The sequence below is a fragment of the Chrysochloris asiatica genome, unplaced genomic scaffold (assembly GCF_000296735.1).
Source record: "Chrysochloris asiatica unplaced genomic scaffold, ChrAsi1.0 scaffold00007, whole genome shotgun sequence".
Classification (NCBI taxonomy): domain Eukaryota; kingdom Metazoa; phylum Chordata; class Mammalia; order Afrosoricida; family Chrysochloridae; genus Chrysochloris; species Chrysochloris asiatica.
The window spans coordinates 9906151-9920556 of NW_006408525.1; the positions used below are offsets into that span (position 1 = coordinate 9906151).

At 38.1% G+C, this 14406-nt stretch overlaps 1 protein-coding gene across 2 annotated transcripts in view; it reads left to right on the forward strand.

The window, feature by feature from the left end:
- The window catches only part of TRIM37 (tripartite motif containing 37), a 152635-nt gene that overhangs the window by 40809 nt on the left and 97420 nt on the right, over positions 1 to 14406 (forward strand). For both annotated transcript variants that reach the window (XM_006832380.1, XM_006832381.1), the window contains 2 exons: positions 1586 to 1636; positions 3290 to 3371. In XM_006832380.1, coding sequence (XP_006832443.1) covers positions 1586 to 1636; positions 3290 to 3371 — 133 coding nt within the window. The remainder of the gene's footprint in view (positions 1 to 1585; positions 1637 to 3289; positions 3372 to 14406) is intronic.

Here is a 14406-nt window from a genome sequence, read left to right on the forward strand (position 1 = left end):
CTATTCACAGAAAAGAGAGAGGAGGGAGATAAGAAGAAGAAGGAAGAAAAAAAAAAAAATTAAAAAAAATCTGTAGTCTAATATGAGGTCTCTACCTCCCTACAGCCCTCTCCTTCTCTTTCCTGTGTTAAAAAACACAGGAACAAAAAGCAAACAAGAAAAGTTCAAGGCCTGCTCTTGGTCTGAGTATCTGTTGCCATTTGATTTTAAGTGGATACTGTCTCTTTAAATTTTGAGGAGATCTATGCACATGCGTATTAGAACCCTCCGAGGGTGGGGCTGGAGTATCCACTAGCTCAGGCACCCCTATAGTTCTCATAATGAAGGTACGCAGACAGCAAGGTACCAACGAAAAGATACCAAAAAAAAAGAAAAAAAAAGAATGTCCACACCTGTATCTCTGCGACTCTGTCAGGCCTCCGTGGCTGCTCTGACCCTTTCCCCGCTTGGCCCCACACAAAATGGCGGCTCCTGGAGCAGCTGAGCGTCCCGAACCAGGAAGCAATGGATTTCTTGCTTCTGCCATAAACTCCCCACTGTAAGTCTTCCAACCTTCTAAATAATCCTTTATATGTGTTTCAGAGTACTGGGACCATTCCCTGAGCCTTCTTGGTCCTGTATTCTATAATGTTCCTGGCAAAGCTCGTCACTACACGTCCACTGGATCCGCCATCTTTTTCCGGAAGTCTTCCCTTGTATACTCTTAAACTAAATTCCCTCTTGAAAACTCCGTGCCTTTATCATCCCTTCATTTTAGGTAGCCAATGTCTAAGTTACCCATCCCTATATACCCTGTGTACAGAGGCGATAGATAGCATTGATACTTGATGTGAAGACTGCTTTCTTCTCTGTCAGTATTTTGAGCTACTACCTCCATGAGTGTAGGTCAAGTTCATCAAATTGTAGCAATTTACCCTCATTTCCTTTATCAAAAATTGTGTGGGTTTTGTTTTTATCTTTCTCTAGATGAGTTCTGTTTATCAAGTCATCGAGGCTAGGTCATATGGGTACTGTTTGCAAGTTTGGTTGTTCTTATGCGTCTTCCCTCACTTCATATCAGCTGGATGCTTCACTCTCAGCTGTAGCCTTCCGTGGCTATGTCCTTGGCCATGGGGTCAGGTGTCCCCAGGTCTCACCATACATTGGACCAACCAGCCCTTCCTCTTCTCTCTCTCATCTCTAGGACAACAGGAGTCTATGGAACATGGTCAAACTTAGCCGATTTCTTCATTGCTACCTTTCCCCCTCTTCCACTCAGCAGTAGACCAGTTTGGTCACCAGCAAGCTTACATGCCTTGCTCATGTGTTCCCTTTGAGTTTCAGACTTAGTTGGGGGTTAACTGACTTTTTAAAAAATATTTTATAAAGTGTTATAAGCTTTGTTTCCAGTTTAATTGCAAACTTGATGTCAAATTTTGGTTTATCAATATGATTTTTTATGTTTAATAATAATTAAAAAATATTTCTTAGAGACTTAATTTAGTAACATTTTACAGTTGAATTACTGAGGGATTTGCTTTGTTGTTTAACTAAATAAAATTTTAATCTAAACTAGATAAGTAATTTTTTATTTATTTTTCCCTAGTGAATTAGTACCATCTTATGATTCAGCAACTTTTGTTCTAGAGAATTTCAGGTAAGAGTTTTTGACTGCCGTTTTCTGCATATATACATAAGGAAAACTCCTAGTTAATATTGAGGTCCAGTGAATAATACCATTGAGTTTAGTATTTTTAGAAGAAACTACTAATTTCCTATTAGAAGCACCGAGGTCATTTGTCAGAATTATATTTTATCTTTAGTACTGATTACCTTTGCAGTTAGGCCAAAAGAACCATTTTAAAGAAGAAAGTCCGCCGGGGCTGATGAAAGGAGATGGGGATAAGAATCTTGTTCAATAGTGAATGATTGCTGCAGGTCTGATTGAGTTTGAAAATGTAGAGGTAGATGTTTTGTAACAAAAGGAGGGGCGTGGTTGATCTTGCAGTCCAGGGACAGAGGTCCCTGGGACTGTCAAGGGAGAGGATCGGGGTGCATTCCTACCCAAAGAAGCAGTGATGCCAGAGATGGAGGCAAAGATAATGATGAGGAGATATGGAGTGGCTAGGGACTCTGGACTCTGGCAGGGAGAGTGTCTATGTGTTGATGGCGTGGGGGCAGGCTTGCCAGGTGTACCCTTAGGTTGTTTGATGATACATAAGGGGAATTGTAATCATTGCTATGAAGCAAAGTAGGATAGGATGAATATGGGTTCCCCCATGTAGATTATCACATAATTCACAATAAAAAGGAAAAAAAGAAGAAAGTCTGCTTGGCCATTGCTAAGATGGCGGAAAGGGGAGTAGGATAATAGAAGCTCTGTGAGACTCAGAAATAAAAGTTTGAGTAGCTTATTGGTATCCTTTTATCTCAATTCAAATGGAATTACAGATAAGAGTCTGTTATTGTAAGGTATTTATACGTTTTGTAGCTTACAAATTTTACTAGCCTTCTCTGCTTTTTCTTTAAGATTAGTAGCAAAAACTCTAAAGTCACAAAAGTTCTATGGGACTTGTCTTCCAGAATAGCATGTAAGTAACAACTAAGATTACAAGGTACTGGCTTGGAGAGCAAAACTACAAGTAGGTGATAACAAACAACAAAATAAGGCCCAATTGCAAGAAATTTATAGCATTCCCCATTTAATTTGCTTTTTCTTACAGATAATTTTTTAGTTAAAATATTGTTTCTATGGAGAGATTACATTATTAAATTTTATTACATGTTCTTGTTTATCCATGTTATAGAAGGATAGTTATGCTAGAAGGATCTGAGGAAGTAACACATTCTGGGTTTTCGTTGATTGTTTTTAGTGGTGAAAGACTGTTTGTTGAAGTAGTTATTAAATTCAGAATGCTTATTGTTAACTCTGCCCTTAAATGTCCCAATTTTGAAGTGTTTGTTCCCTCATCCCCACCAAAACATGATCCTTTTTCTGAGTAAGGATCATTAAATTTTTTATTTTAGAGTCTAAGTATATCCAAACTTAAGCAGTGGAATCAAGAATTGTTCAGTCACCTTCAGTTACGTGTTAAGAACAATATGTAACAAAACACAGGGGCACTCCAAAAAGTTTGTGGAAAAGTTTTATTATCTTTTATTTCCATTTTTCCATAAACTTTTTTATAGCTCTGACATGTATCAAGGGCAATATGAGTGTATAACAGTAAAGTGCTTGGTATTTGTTTTTCCTGTTTCCATTTTGCAACAGTTTTCATCTTTGGATATGGTTGATTTTCTTTCTCTCTAGCACTTTGCGCCAGAGAGCAGATCCTGTGTATAGTCCACCTCTTCAAGTTTCAGGACTTTGCTGGAGATTAAAAGTTTACCCAGTAAGTTTCTCATGTGTCTGGTAAATTTGGGGACCAGGTTATTTCCTTCTGAATTCTGTAGCACACTAATTTACTTTTTATTGGCATTATGATGATTTTGTATTTCTTCATGGGCTATATTACTATATCATAAACTAAATATGAATTGTCTGAACTATGATCTTTTGTTTATGGGTTCTAGAATGATATTTGCCATTAGAAGAAATGTTTAAAATTTTTATTTACTTACTTTAATTAAAACAAAACCCATCCAAACAGTTGTATGGTGATTGTATATCCATGGTATGTTTCCATATGTTGTTGTCATGTGTGTTAATCTCAAGTTGTTGTCTGCTGTTGTTGATTCGTAGTCCAAAGAATACTTAGCATTTTTTATAAAGTTGGTCTGGTTATTACAAACTCCTTTAATTTCTGTTTACCTGGAGATGTCTATATTTCACCATCATATTTGAGAGATAGCTTTGCTGGGTATATGATTCTTAGTTGGCAATTTTTTTCTTTCAGAGTTTTGTATATGTCATCCCATTGCCTTCTTGCTGCATGGTTTCTGCTGAGAAATCAGAATTTAGTCTTAATTGTTCTTTGTAAGTAACTTTGTTTTTCCCTGAGTTGCTCTTAGGATTCTTTTCTTGTCTTTGGTTTTGGAAATTTGATTTTGATGTCTTGGTGATTCTCTTTTGGGATCTATCCTGTTTGGGTTTTTTTCAGCTTCTTGTATGGTTTTCATCTCAACTTTCATGATTTTAGGGGCATTTCCTCCCAACCACTCTTTGACAGTTTTTTCAGTGCTTTTTATTGTCATCCTTTATGGGAATTCTGATCACCTGCAAATTAGTCCTCTTCGTGGTGTCCCACCTGAATCTTAAGACTTCTTTCAGATTTTTTCATTCTTTCTTCTGATTTTTTTCTAGCATACTAGTATTGAGAAGATGTATCTTTAAGCTCACTAATTTGGCCTTCCATTGCTTCGCATCTATTCCTTTGCCCTTTCAATGTGTTGTCCGTTTCTGAAATCTTAGTATATACCTTTTGGATTTCTGATTTCAGGTTTGTATTGTTTCAAATATTTCCTTCATTTTGTTTGTTTGTTCTTGTAGTGTTTTCTCAAATTCTTCTAAAGATTTTTCTGTGTTTTCCTTCATCTTTTTGTCGATTCTGTGAAGATACCTAAATATGATTCTTTTTTTTCTCAGAAACATTTTCTGGCTCTGCATCTTGATCATTTTTTTGAGCCATTCTCTTGTTTCTTTGTATGAGCTAAAAATGTGTGTTGTCCCTGCGATGTTGTAGTATTATCATATTTGTATTAACTTGATTATATGTTGGTGTGTTCTTAGGCTGTCACCATATGTCTCCTGCGGATGTAATTAGAGAATGGAAGCCTGTGAACTGTTCTCCATTTGCTGTTGATGCACCTCAGTTTTGGGTGTTGGCTGGTGTTGGCTGCTGTCTATTGTTGATCAGTTGATATAGGAACTGGTATTGGCTCTTGCCTAGTTGGTGAAGCTTCAGAGGGTACTGTTGTGGCTGGACTATATATGTGTATAGTTGTTAACTCTCTTGTATGGGAAAGAGGAGGAATGCCTCACTTCCCTCCTTCCATGAGAAAATAAAACAGAATAAACATATAAGCAGCCAGTAATGAAAAGAGAAAACAATAAAGGAGCAAAAATAAATAAAAACAGTAGCCAGAAAAAGTGTAGTAACTTAAAATAGAAAAGAGTGACAGGGAAATGGAGCTATCAAAAAGAAAAATATGGGAGAACACAAAAAGAAGACATTTTTAAAACTCAGGAAAACCAGGGAGAGGAAAGGTGCAGAGAGAAATAAAGAGTAGTAAAGAAAGATCAAAAGGAAAAAGAGGGGAAATGAGAAACAAGAAATGGAGGAAAAACAAAAGCACAAATAGGATATAAAAATCAAGGTTATGGAAAGAAAAAGAGAAGAAAGAATAAATAAGCAAAAACAATAAACCAATGAAAGGAAAAAACAAAATAAATCAGTGTAGCTGTTTTACCCAAAGAGAAGAAAACTTTCAGACGGGGAGCTCACAAGGTAGGTGACAGAGGGGTATTTCAGTGGAGTTTCTGATCCTGGATGGAGTTCTTCGTGTTATCTATGTTCAGGGCACTCAGTCTGGAAGTAGTTCATAGAAGCCCTTCTTGGATCTGGTTTCAGTGTCAGAACTACAGGGTAGTAGCTGAGGGCAGGTTATGAGGGTCTCTGCTGGACTAATGTTAGTCTGAAGTCCTGCTGTCATGATATAGGGTAAGCAGTGGACTGCAAGTTTGGTTTGAATCAAAAGTTTGGCAATTACCAACTGCTCCTTGGAAACCTTATACAGGGTCGCTATGAGTTGGAACCAGTGCACTTAACAACAGCAACAGTGCTGGTCTGTAGCTCTGCGGGTACTGTAGGTCTGGAGACAAGCCCACTTGAACCCAGGCACCAAAGTGGTGTTTACTCCCAGCCACTTGGCTAAGAATTCCCTGAAAGCAAGGTCTCCACAGGCGGTGGATGAGGGTGGGAGCTGGTGACACCTTTGGTCACTAGGGTACCATGGGGAAAGAGAAGGAATCACACCTTTTCTGTCACCTGTGGGAATCTGCTTTGCCAGGCCACCTCTGTTGCCAAAGTTGTTCACAAAAGTTCAAGATGGTTGCCATGCATCTGGCCAACCATTCTTGTCAGTCTCCCATTATCACCATCCCTGCTCAGCTTCTCCCATACTAAGCTTTCAGTCCACTTCTCTAATCCTTTCTCTAAAGTTCAGGGTTCCAGGATTTTCATGTGTGTCTGTTTCATTTTGCCTAGGTTGCTTCTTGTTGGAAGTCCTCCTACCTATTATTTTTGATATTATCTTTTTAAAACTCATTTAGTCTTAGTTCTTTGTTGTTGTTGTGAAGTGCCATCGAGTCAGTTCTGACCCATAGCGACCCTGTATAGGGTTTCCAAGGAGCAGCTGGTGAGCTTGAACCGCCAACCTTGCAGTTCAAACGGCTTTGCAGTCTGGTGCATTAACCCATGGTGCCACACCAGGACTGTCTTGGTTCTTTAGTATATACTTAATGTTTGTTACAGTGCTTATGTCTGTTTTTCTTGATAGTTTGCTCTCTCAGATATTACTGGAAGGGCTATGGAAACAGCATTCCTTGGATTCTTGCATGTTGAAAACAGTTGTGCATTATAAACTTATTAACCAGTTTTATGGGATAGAAGATCTTGGAGTTATGTTTTCTTTCATTCAATATCTTTTTAATTGGTTGGTTGGTTGGTTATGTGCCTTGGAGTCGGTTCCAACTTATAGCGATCCTGTACAGGGTTTCCGAGGCTGTAAATCTTTATGGGAGCAGAAAGCCTCATCTTTCTGCCGCGGAGCAGCTGGTAGTTTCGAACTGCTGACCTTGCGGTTCGCAGCCCGATATGTAACCATTTCGCTAATACTCATTTAATTTAGTCTTAGTTCTTTATTTAATAGTATATACTTGATATTTGCTACCAGTGCTTATGTTTGTGTTTCTTGATCATTTTTTTTGATCATCATTTTTCATAGAATCTTAGTCATACTTTTTTAATTCAAAATTTTTGAGGGATGGTTTGCATATATGTGTAATATTGTTTTGATGTTCTGTGTGTAGTTGGAAGGAGCTCTGGTAGCATAGTGGTTACAAGTCGGGCTGCTAACTTCAAGGTCAGCAGTTCGAAACTACCAGCTGTTCCATGGGAGAAAGATGAGGCTTTTTGCTCCCATAAAAATTTATAGTCTTGGAAACCCTATTCAGGGTCACGGTGAGTCAGAACCGACTCCACAGCACACCACCACCACGTGTAATTGGAGTCCTGCTGTGTCATGCTACATGTTAATGCGCTGGACTGCCAGGTCGGTTTGAACTGCAAGATCGGCAGTTCAAGTTTACTAGCCACTCCTCAGAAACCCTATACAGGGTGATTCGGGTTGGAGCTGACTCAAAAACACTTAAAAACAAGAACATGTGTAATTTGTTTTCTCATATGGTTAGAATGTGTGGTTCAGAGCATCATTTAAAGAATATGAGACAGTTCCCTTTTTACATGGCCATCAAAAACATGATGGCTTACTTTCTGAGAGATTTCCTATCACTGGTTTCTTCTCTTTCACTTTTATTTGGTCTTTCTCTTTCCTTTGAGTCTATTGTTTCTTCATATTTTATTTGACTCCTAGCAGTTTCTTTGATGCATGGGTGCATATCCTAGGAAAGTCCTGGCAATTCATTTTCAAAGATTCATAATGCCTAAACTGTGTTTACTTCTTTTAGGCTTTTTTTTATTAGGCCCTTAAAAGAGCTCTGGTAGCATAGTGGTTACGAATCATGCTGCGAACCTCAAGGTCAGCAGTTTGAAACTACGTGCTGTTCTGCGGGAAAAAGATGAGGCTTTCTGCTCCCATAAGATTTACAGCCTCGGAAACCCTGTACAGGGTTGCTATGAGTCACAACGACTCTACGGCATGTAACAACAACAATTAGGCCCTTGTAACCTTTTTTGAAACTATTTTCAAGTAATGGTTGCAGCGGGACTATGAAAGGTAATGTCAGAAATTCAAGTTGGATTCAGAAGAAGACATCAGACCATTGCTAATGTCATGTGGCTCGTGGCTGAAAGCAGAGGATACCAGAAAGATGTTTATCTGTGTTTTATTGATTATGCAAAGACATCTGAATGTGGGAATAATAACAAATTATCGTTAACATTGCAAAAAATGGGTATTTCAGAACACTTAATTGTGCTCATGTGGAACCTGTACTTAGACCTTGTTCAAACAGAATAAGGGGATACTGTGTGGTTTAAAATCAGGAAAGGTGTGTGTCATGGTTGTATCCTTTACCGCACTTGCTCAATCTGCATTTTGAACCAATAATCTGAGAAACTGGACTGTATGGAGAAGAATGTGGCATCAGGATTGGAAGAAGACTTATTAATCTGTGATATGCAGATGACACAACCTTCCTTGCTGAAAGGAAAGAGTACTTGAAGCACTTACTCAGGAAGATCCATATAGATTACACTTCAACACACAGGGAATAAAAAAAGCTCATAACTGAACCTGTAAGCAACATCCAGATAAATGGAGAATATCGTCAAGCATTTCAGTGTACTTGGATCCACATCGAGCGCTCATGAAAGCAGCAATCAAGAAATCAAATGGTGTATTTCATTGAGCAACACATCTGCAAAAGACTCTTTAAAGTGTTAAAAACTAAGGTGCATTTGACTCAAACCATGGTAATTTCATTTGTCTCATATGCATGTGAGAGCTGGACAGTGAAGATAGAATTGATGCCTTTGGATTATGGTGTTGGCAAAGAACATGGACTACCAAAAGAATGCTAAATGTGTTTTGGTAGACGTACAGCCAGAATACTCCTTAAAAGTGAAAATAACAGAACCTTATTTCAAGTTCTTTGGTCATGGTGTCAAAAAGACCAATGCCTGGAGAAGAACATCATGCTTAGAAAAGTGGAATGTCGCCAAAAAAGAGGAAGACTCCTCACCAGGTGGATTGACACAGTGGCTGCTACAATGATTGTGAGGATAGTACATGACTGGTTAGTGTTTCATTCTGTTGGCCATAGGGTTTCTGTGAGTCAGAACTGACTGGATACCGTCTAACATTATTCACCCGAGGAGACCCGGTGGCGCAGTGAGTAAATTGTTGAGCTGCTAACTGAAAGGTTGGTAGTTCGATCCCAACATAGGTGAAAGATGAGGCAGACTGTTTCTGTAATGATTTACAACCTTGGAAACTCTATAGAGCAGTTCTACTCTGTCCTGTTGGGTAATTAAGAGTTGAAATAGACTTAGTGATAGGGGATGAGTTGTTGTTAGGTGACATTGAGTTGATACCAACTCATAGTGACCCTGTGCACAACAGAACAAAACACTGCCCAGTCCTGTGCCAACCTCATCATTGTTGCTATGTTTGAGCCCATTGCTGCTGCCACTGTGCCACTCCATCTAATTGGGTGTCTTCCTCTTTTTCTCCGACCCTCCACTTTACCAGATATGATAGCCTTTTCCAGTAACTGGTCCCTCTTGATACTATATATGAATTATGAGAGGCAAAGTCTGGCCATCCTGGTTTCCAAGGAGCATTTCTAACTACTTATTTCCAAAATAGATTGGTTTGTTCTTTAGGCAGTCCATGGTACTTTTAGTATTCTCCTCAAACACCATGACTGAAATGCATCAATTCTCCTATGGTCTTCCTTATTCACATGCATATGAGGTTATTGAAATTAACATGGCTTGTATCAGGTGCATTTTAGTCCTCAAATGGAAATTTTTGCTCTTGAACACTTAAAAGGTCTTGTGTAGCAGGTTTTCCTAATGTAGTACATCATTTGATGTCTTCACAGCTGCTTCCATGAGTGTTGATGATTGATGTGAGCAAATGAAGTCTTTGACAACTTCAATCTTCATTGGTATGAATGTTGTTTATTGGTCCAGTGGTGAGGATTTTTTATTTATCTTGAGGTATAACCTGTACCAAAGACTGTGGTCTTTGATCTTCATCAGTAAGTATTTTTAAGTCCTCTTCACTTTGAGTAAGCAAGATTGTATCATTAGCATATCCCATGTTGTTAATGAATCGTTCTCTAATCTTGATACCATGTTTTTCTTCATATAATCCAGTTTCTGAGATTATCTGCTCAGCATTTAGATTGAATAAGTATGATAAAAGAATATAATCCTGGTGCACACCTTTGCTAATTTTAAACTATTAAGTGTTCTGGTCGATAGACTGCCTCTGGTATATGTACAGATTCCTCATGAGCACAATTAAGTGTTCTGGAATACCCATTCTCCACAATGTTGTCCATAGCTTGTCATGATCCACACAATCAAAAGCCTGTGATTTCAGCCAAGATCCATCTGACATCAGCAATGATATCCTTTGTTTCTAGTCTGAATTTGACTTGAATCTCTGGCTGTTCTCTGTCAGTGTACATTTATAGGTATTTTTGGATAATCTTTAGCAAAATTTTATTTTATGAGATATTAATGACACTGTCCAGTAGCTTCTGCATGCCGTTGGGTCACCTTTGTTTGGAATGGGCACAAATAGTTGTCTTCCAAATTTATTGGCATAGATGAGTGAGTGCCTCCAATGCTTCATCAGTTTGTTGAATATCGTCAATTTGTATTCCATAAATTACTGGAGCCTTGTTCTTTGCCAATTCTTTCGGTGCACCTTGAACTTCTTCCTTCAGTATCATTGGTTCTTGATCATACGCTGCCTCTTACAGTGGTTGAACATCGATCATTTCTTTTTAGCGTAATGACTCATTATGTTCCTTCTGTCTACTTTTGATGCTTTCTGCATCATTCAATATTTTGCCCATAATATCCTTCAACCTGTATGCTGAGCAAATAATCTGAGAAGCTGGGTTATATGAAGAAAAACGTGGAATCAGGACTGGAGGAAGACTCATTAATAACCTGTGATATGCAGATAATAACAGTGTTGCTTGTTGAAAGTGAAGAGGACTTAAAATATTTACTGGTGAATATCAAAGAGCACAGCCTTTGGTATGGATTGCATCTCGATGTAAAGAAAACAAAACTCCATAAACAACATTCTTGATCAATGGAGAAAAGCTTGAAGTTGTCAAGGACTTCATTCTTTTTGGATCAACTATCAACACTCATGGAAGCAGCAGTCAAGGAATCAAACAGCGTATTGCATTAGGCAAATTTGCTGCACAAGACCTTTTTAAAGTGTTGAAGAACAAAGATGTCAGCTTGAGGACTAAGGTGCACCTGACCCAAGCCATGGTATTTTCAGTAACTTCATATCCATACAAAAGCTGCACAGTAAATAAGGAAGACCATAGAAGAATTGATGCTTTTGAGTTATGGAGGAGAATATTGAAGGTGTCATGGGCTGCCAAAAGAACCAACAGATGTGTGTTGGAAGAAGTGCTCCTTGGAGGCCAGGGTGGCCAAACTTTATCTCTCATACTTTGGACATATTGTCAGGAGGGAGCTGTCGCTGGAGAAGTATATCATGTTTGGTAAGGTGGAGGGTCAGATAAAAAGAGGAAGACCCCCAATGGGATGGATTGGCAAAGTGGCAGCATCAATGGGCTTAAGCGTGGCAGCAATTGTGAGGTTGGCCCAGGACCGGGTGGTATTTCGTTCTGTTGTGCATAGTGTCACTATGAGTTGGTACTGACTCGATGGTACCTAACAACAACAACAACAACAATCCTTCAATAATGCAAATTGAGGCTTGAATTTTTTTTTTTTCTTCCATTCCCTCAGCTTGAGAAATGCTTAGAGTGTTCTTTCCTTTTGTTTTCCCCCTTCAGGTCTTTGAACATTTTGTTACAATGTTTGACTTTGTTTTTTTGAGCTGCTCTTTGAAACTTTCTATTTAGCTCTTTTACCTCCACATCTCCCATTTGCTTTAACATGTCTACACTGGAGAGCAAGCTTCAGTCTCATCTGACATCCATTTTAGTGTCTTCCTTTTTTATTGTCTTTTTTTTATTTTTTTAGTGTCTTAATGACTTTTTGCTTTCTTCTTGTATGATGTTCTTGATGCCATCCCACAACTCTAGGGTATTTAGTATCTAATGCATGAAATCTGTTCTTTCAATGATCTCTAAATTCATTTGGGATATGTTCAAGGTCATATTTTGGCTCTTGTGGATTTGTTTCAGTTTTCTTCTGCTACAGCCTGAATTTGCAAATGAGCAATTGATGGTCTGTTCCACAGTCTACCCTTGATCTTGTTTTATCTGATGATATGCAGCTTTTCCACCATCTCTTTCCACAGACGTAGTCAATTTGATTTATGTACATTCCATCTGCTGAGGTCCATGTGTATAGTCGTCGTCTTTGTTGTTTTAAAAAGGTATTTGTACTGTTGAATGGTGATGCATGGAGCGGGAGGGGATTATAATCATTGCGATGATATGAAATATGATAGGATGAGTGCAAAACTGATGTTCACCCCTGTAAACTTACTCAATGCACAATAAAAGCTTTTTTTTTTAAGTATTGAAGAAGTCATTGGTCTTGCAAAATTCTGTCATATGCTCTCCAGCATCATTTCTATCACTAAGGACATATTTTCCAACTACTGATCCTTCGTCTTAGTTTCCAATTTTTGCATTCCAATCACCAGTAATTGTCAACACATCATAATTACATGTTTGATCAGTTTCAGATTGAAAAAGTTGTTGTTGTTATTATTAAGTGCTTCTGACCCATAGTGACCCTGTATAGGGTTTCCAAGGAGCGGCTGGTGAATGTGTGCTGCTGACCTTGCGGTTCAAACTGACTTTGCAGTCCAGTACATTAATTCACAGCACCACACCAGGACTCTGAAGAAGTTGATAGAATTCTTCAATTTCATCATCACTGGCTTTAGTGATTGGTGCATCAGTTTGAATAATAGTGGTATTAACTGGTCTTCCTTATAGGCAGATGGATACCTTATCACAGACAGCTTTTGTACTTTAAGACAGATCTTGATATGTTCTTTTTGATGATGAACGCGCCACCATTCCTCTTCAGTTTTTCATTCCCAGCATAGTAAACCATGTGATTGTCAGATTCCTAATGGCTAGTACCAGCAAAAATGCCTAGGATATCCATGTTGTTTATGCTTTCCTAGATTTATACTTTGTACATTCCATGTTCCGATTATTAATTGATGTTTACAGCTCTTTCTCTTTATTTTGAGTTGTGATCCATCAACAAATGAAGGTATCGAAGGCTTTGCTCTGTTCACATCATCATGGTCAACTATGGTCAACTCTACTTTGAGGAGGCAACTCTTCCTCAGTCACATTTTGAGTGGTTCATCTTCCGGCACTATAGCTGACAATATTCCGGTGCTCTTCATCATGTTTCAATAGCCCATAACCTGGTGCTGACAGTATTCCACTGCTATTCATAAGGTTTTCAGTGACTCAGTATTTGTAAGCTGTCCATCTCTCCTTCTTCCTAGTCTGTCTTCATCTGGAAACTCATCTGAAACCTGTCTATCATGGGTGACCCTGCTGGTATTTAAAATACTGGTGGCATAGCTTCCAGAATCACAGCAACATGTATTGCACTACAGTACAAAAAACTGACAAACGAGTGGTGGAGTGGGTGTGTACTCAGTGAATTTATTTTGTCTATTTGTGGGGTTCTCTTATGTTCTGGTTCATCAGTTGTCCCATTGCTGCCCCTTTTCTCCCACATGGGTGCTGTTATCATGCAGATCTTGTGGGTTTGTTAAATGCTTTTGAGTCAGTTCTGACCTATAGTGACCCTGTGTAAGAGCGAATGGTGAGTTTGAACCAACAAACTGACTATTTATCCTAACTTACTTGTATTTTAGGGATCATGAAGGTAAGCTGTCAGTCCTTTGTGGGGTTTTGTGTTTTTTTCTGATTAACTTTTTGTTTTGTTTTTTAATTTGGAAAGATTTCATTACTGCAGTCTTCTCAGTATCCTCTTCCACTTTAAAAGTCTTAAGGTTTAGACTTTTTTGATAAGAATATCTGACATGCAAATAAGACTACCAAAAATCTTATTCCTTAAAAATGTAGTAAAAAATAAAATTTTTATCGCAAAAAGAAATTTCTAATTTTATTAACTGGTAAGGATTAAGAGCCAAAATTGATCAGTCTCTATATTATTTTATTAATTTAACTCCAGAGCATTTATTTTAGGAAAATAATTCAAAAGAAGGAGTAAAGTGCTGTTTACTCACATATACAGAACTTAATTTATTCTTACCATATTCAGTATGTTTTTCTGATTTTTAAATTTTTATTCATTTTATGTGACATGATTTGCATTCAATAAAACTCACTGATTTTGGTGACTGACAGTTCACAATTTTTAATTACCATCACTACCAAGATCTTCATCATTCGCAAAGTTTTTTGCTCATTTTGCATTTAATCTCTTTCCCCTCCCTTACCACCTTGCTGCTTTGCAACCACTAATTTGCTTTCTTCAGTACAGTTTTGCATTTTCTAGAATTAAAAAA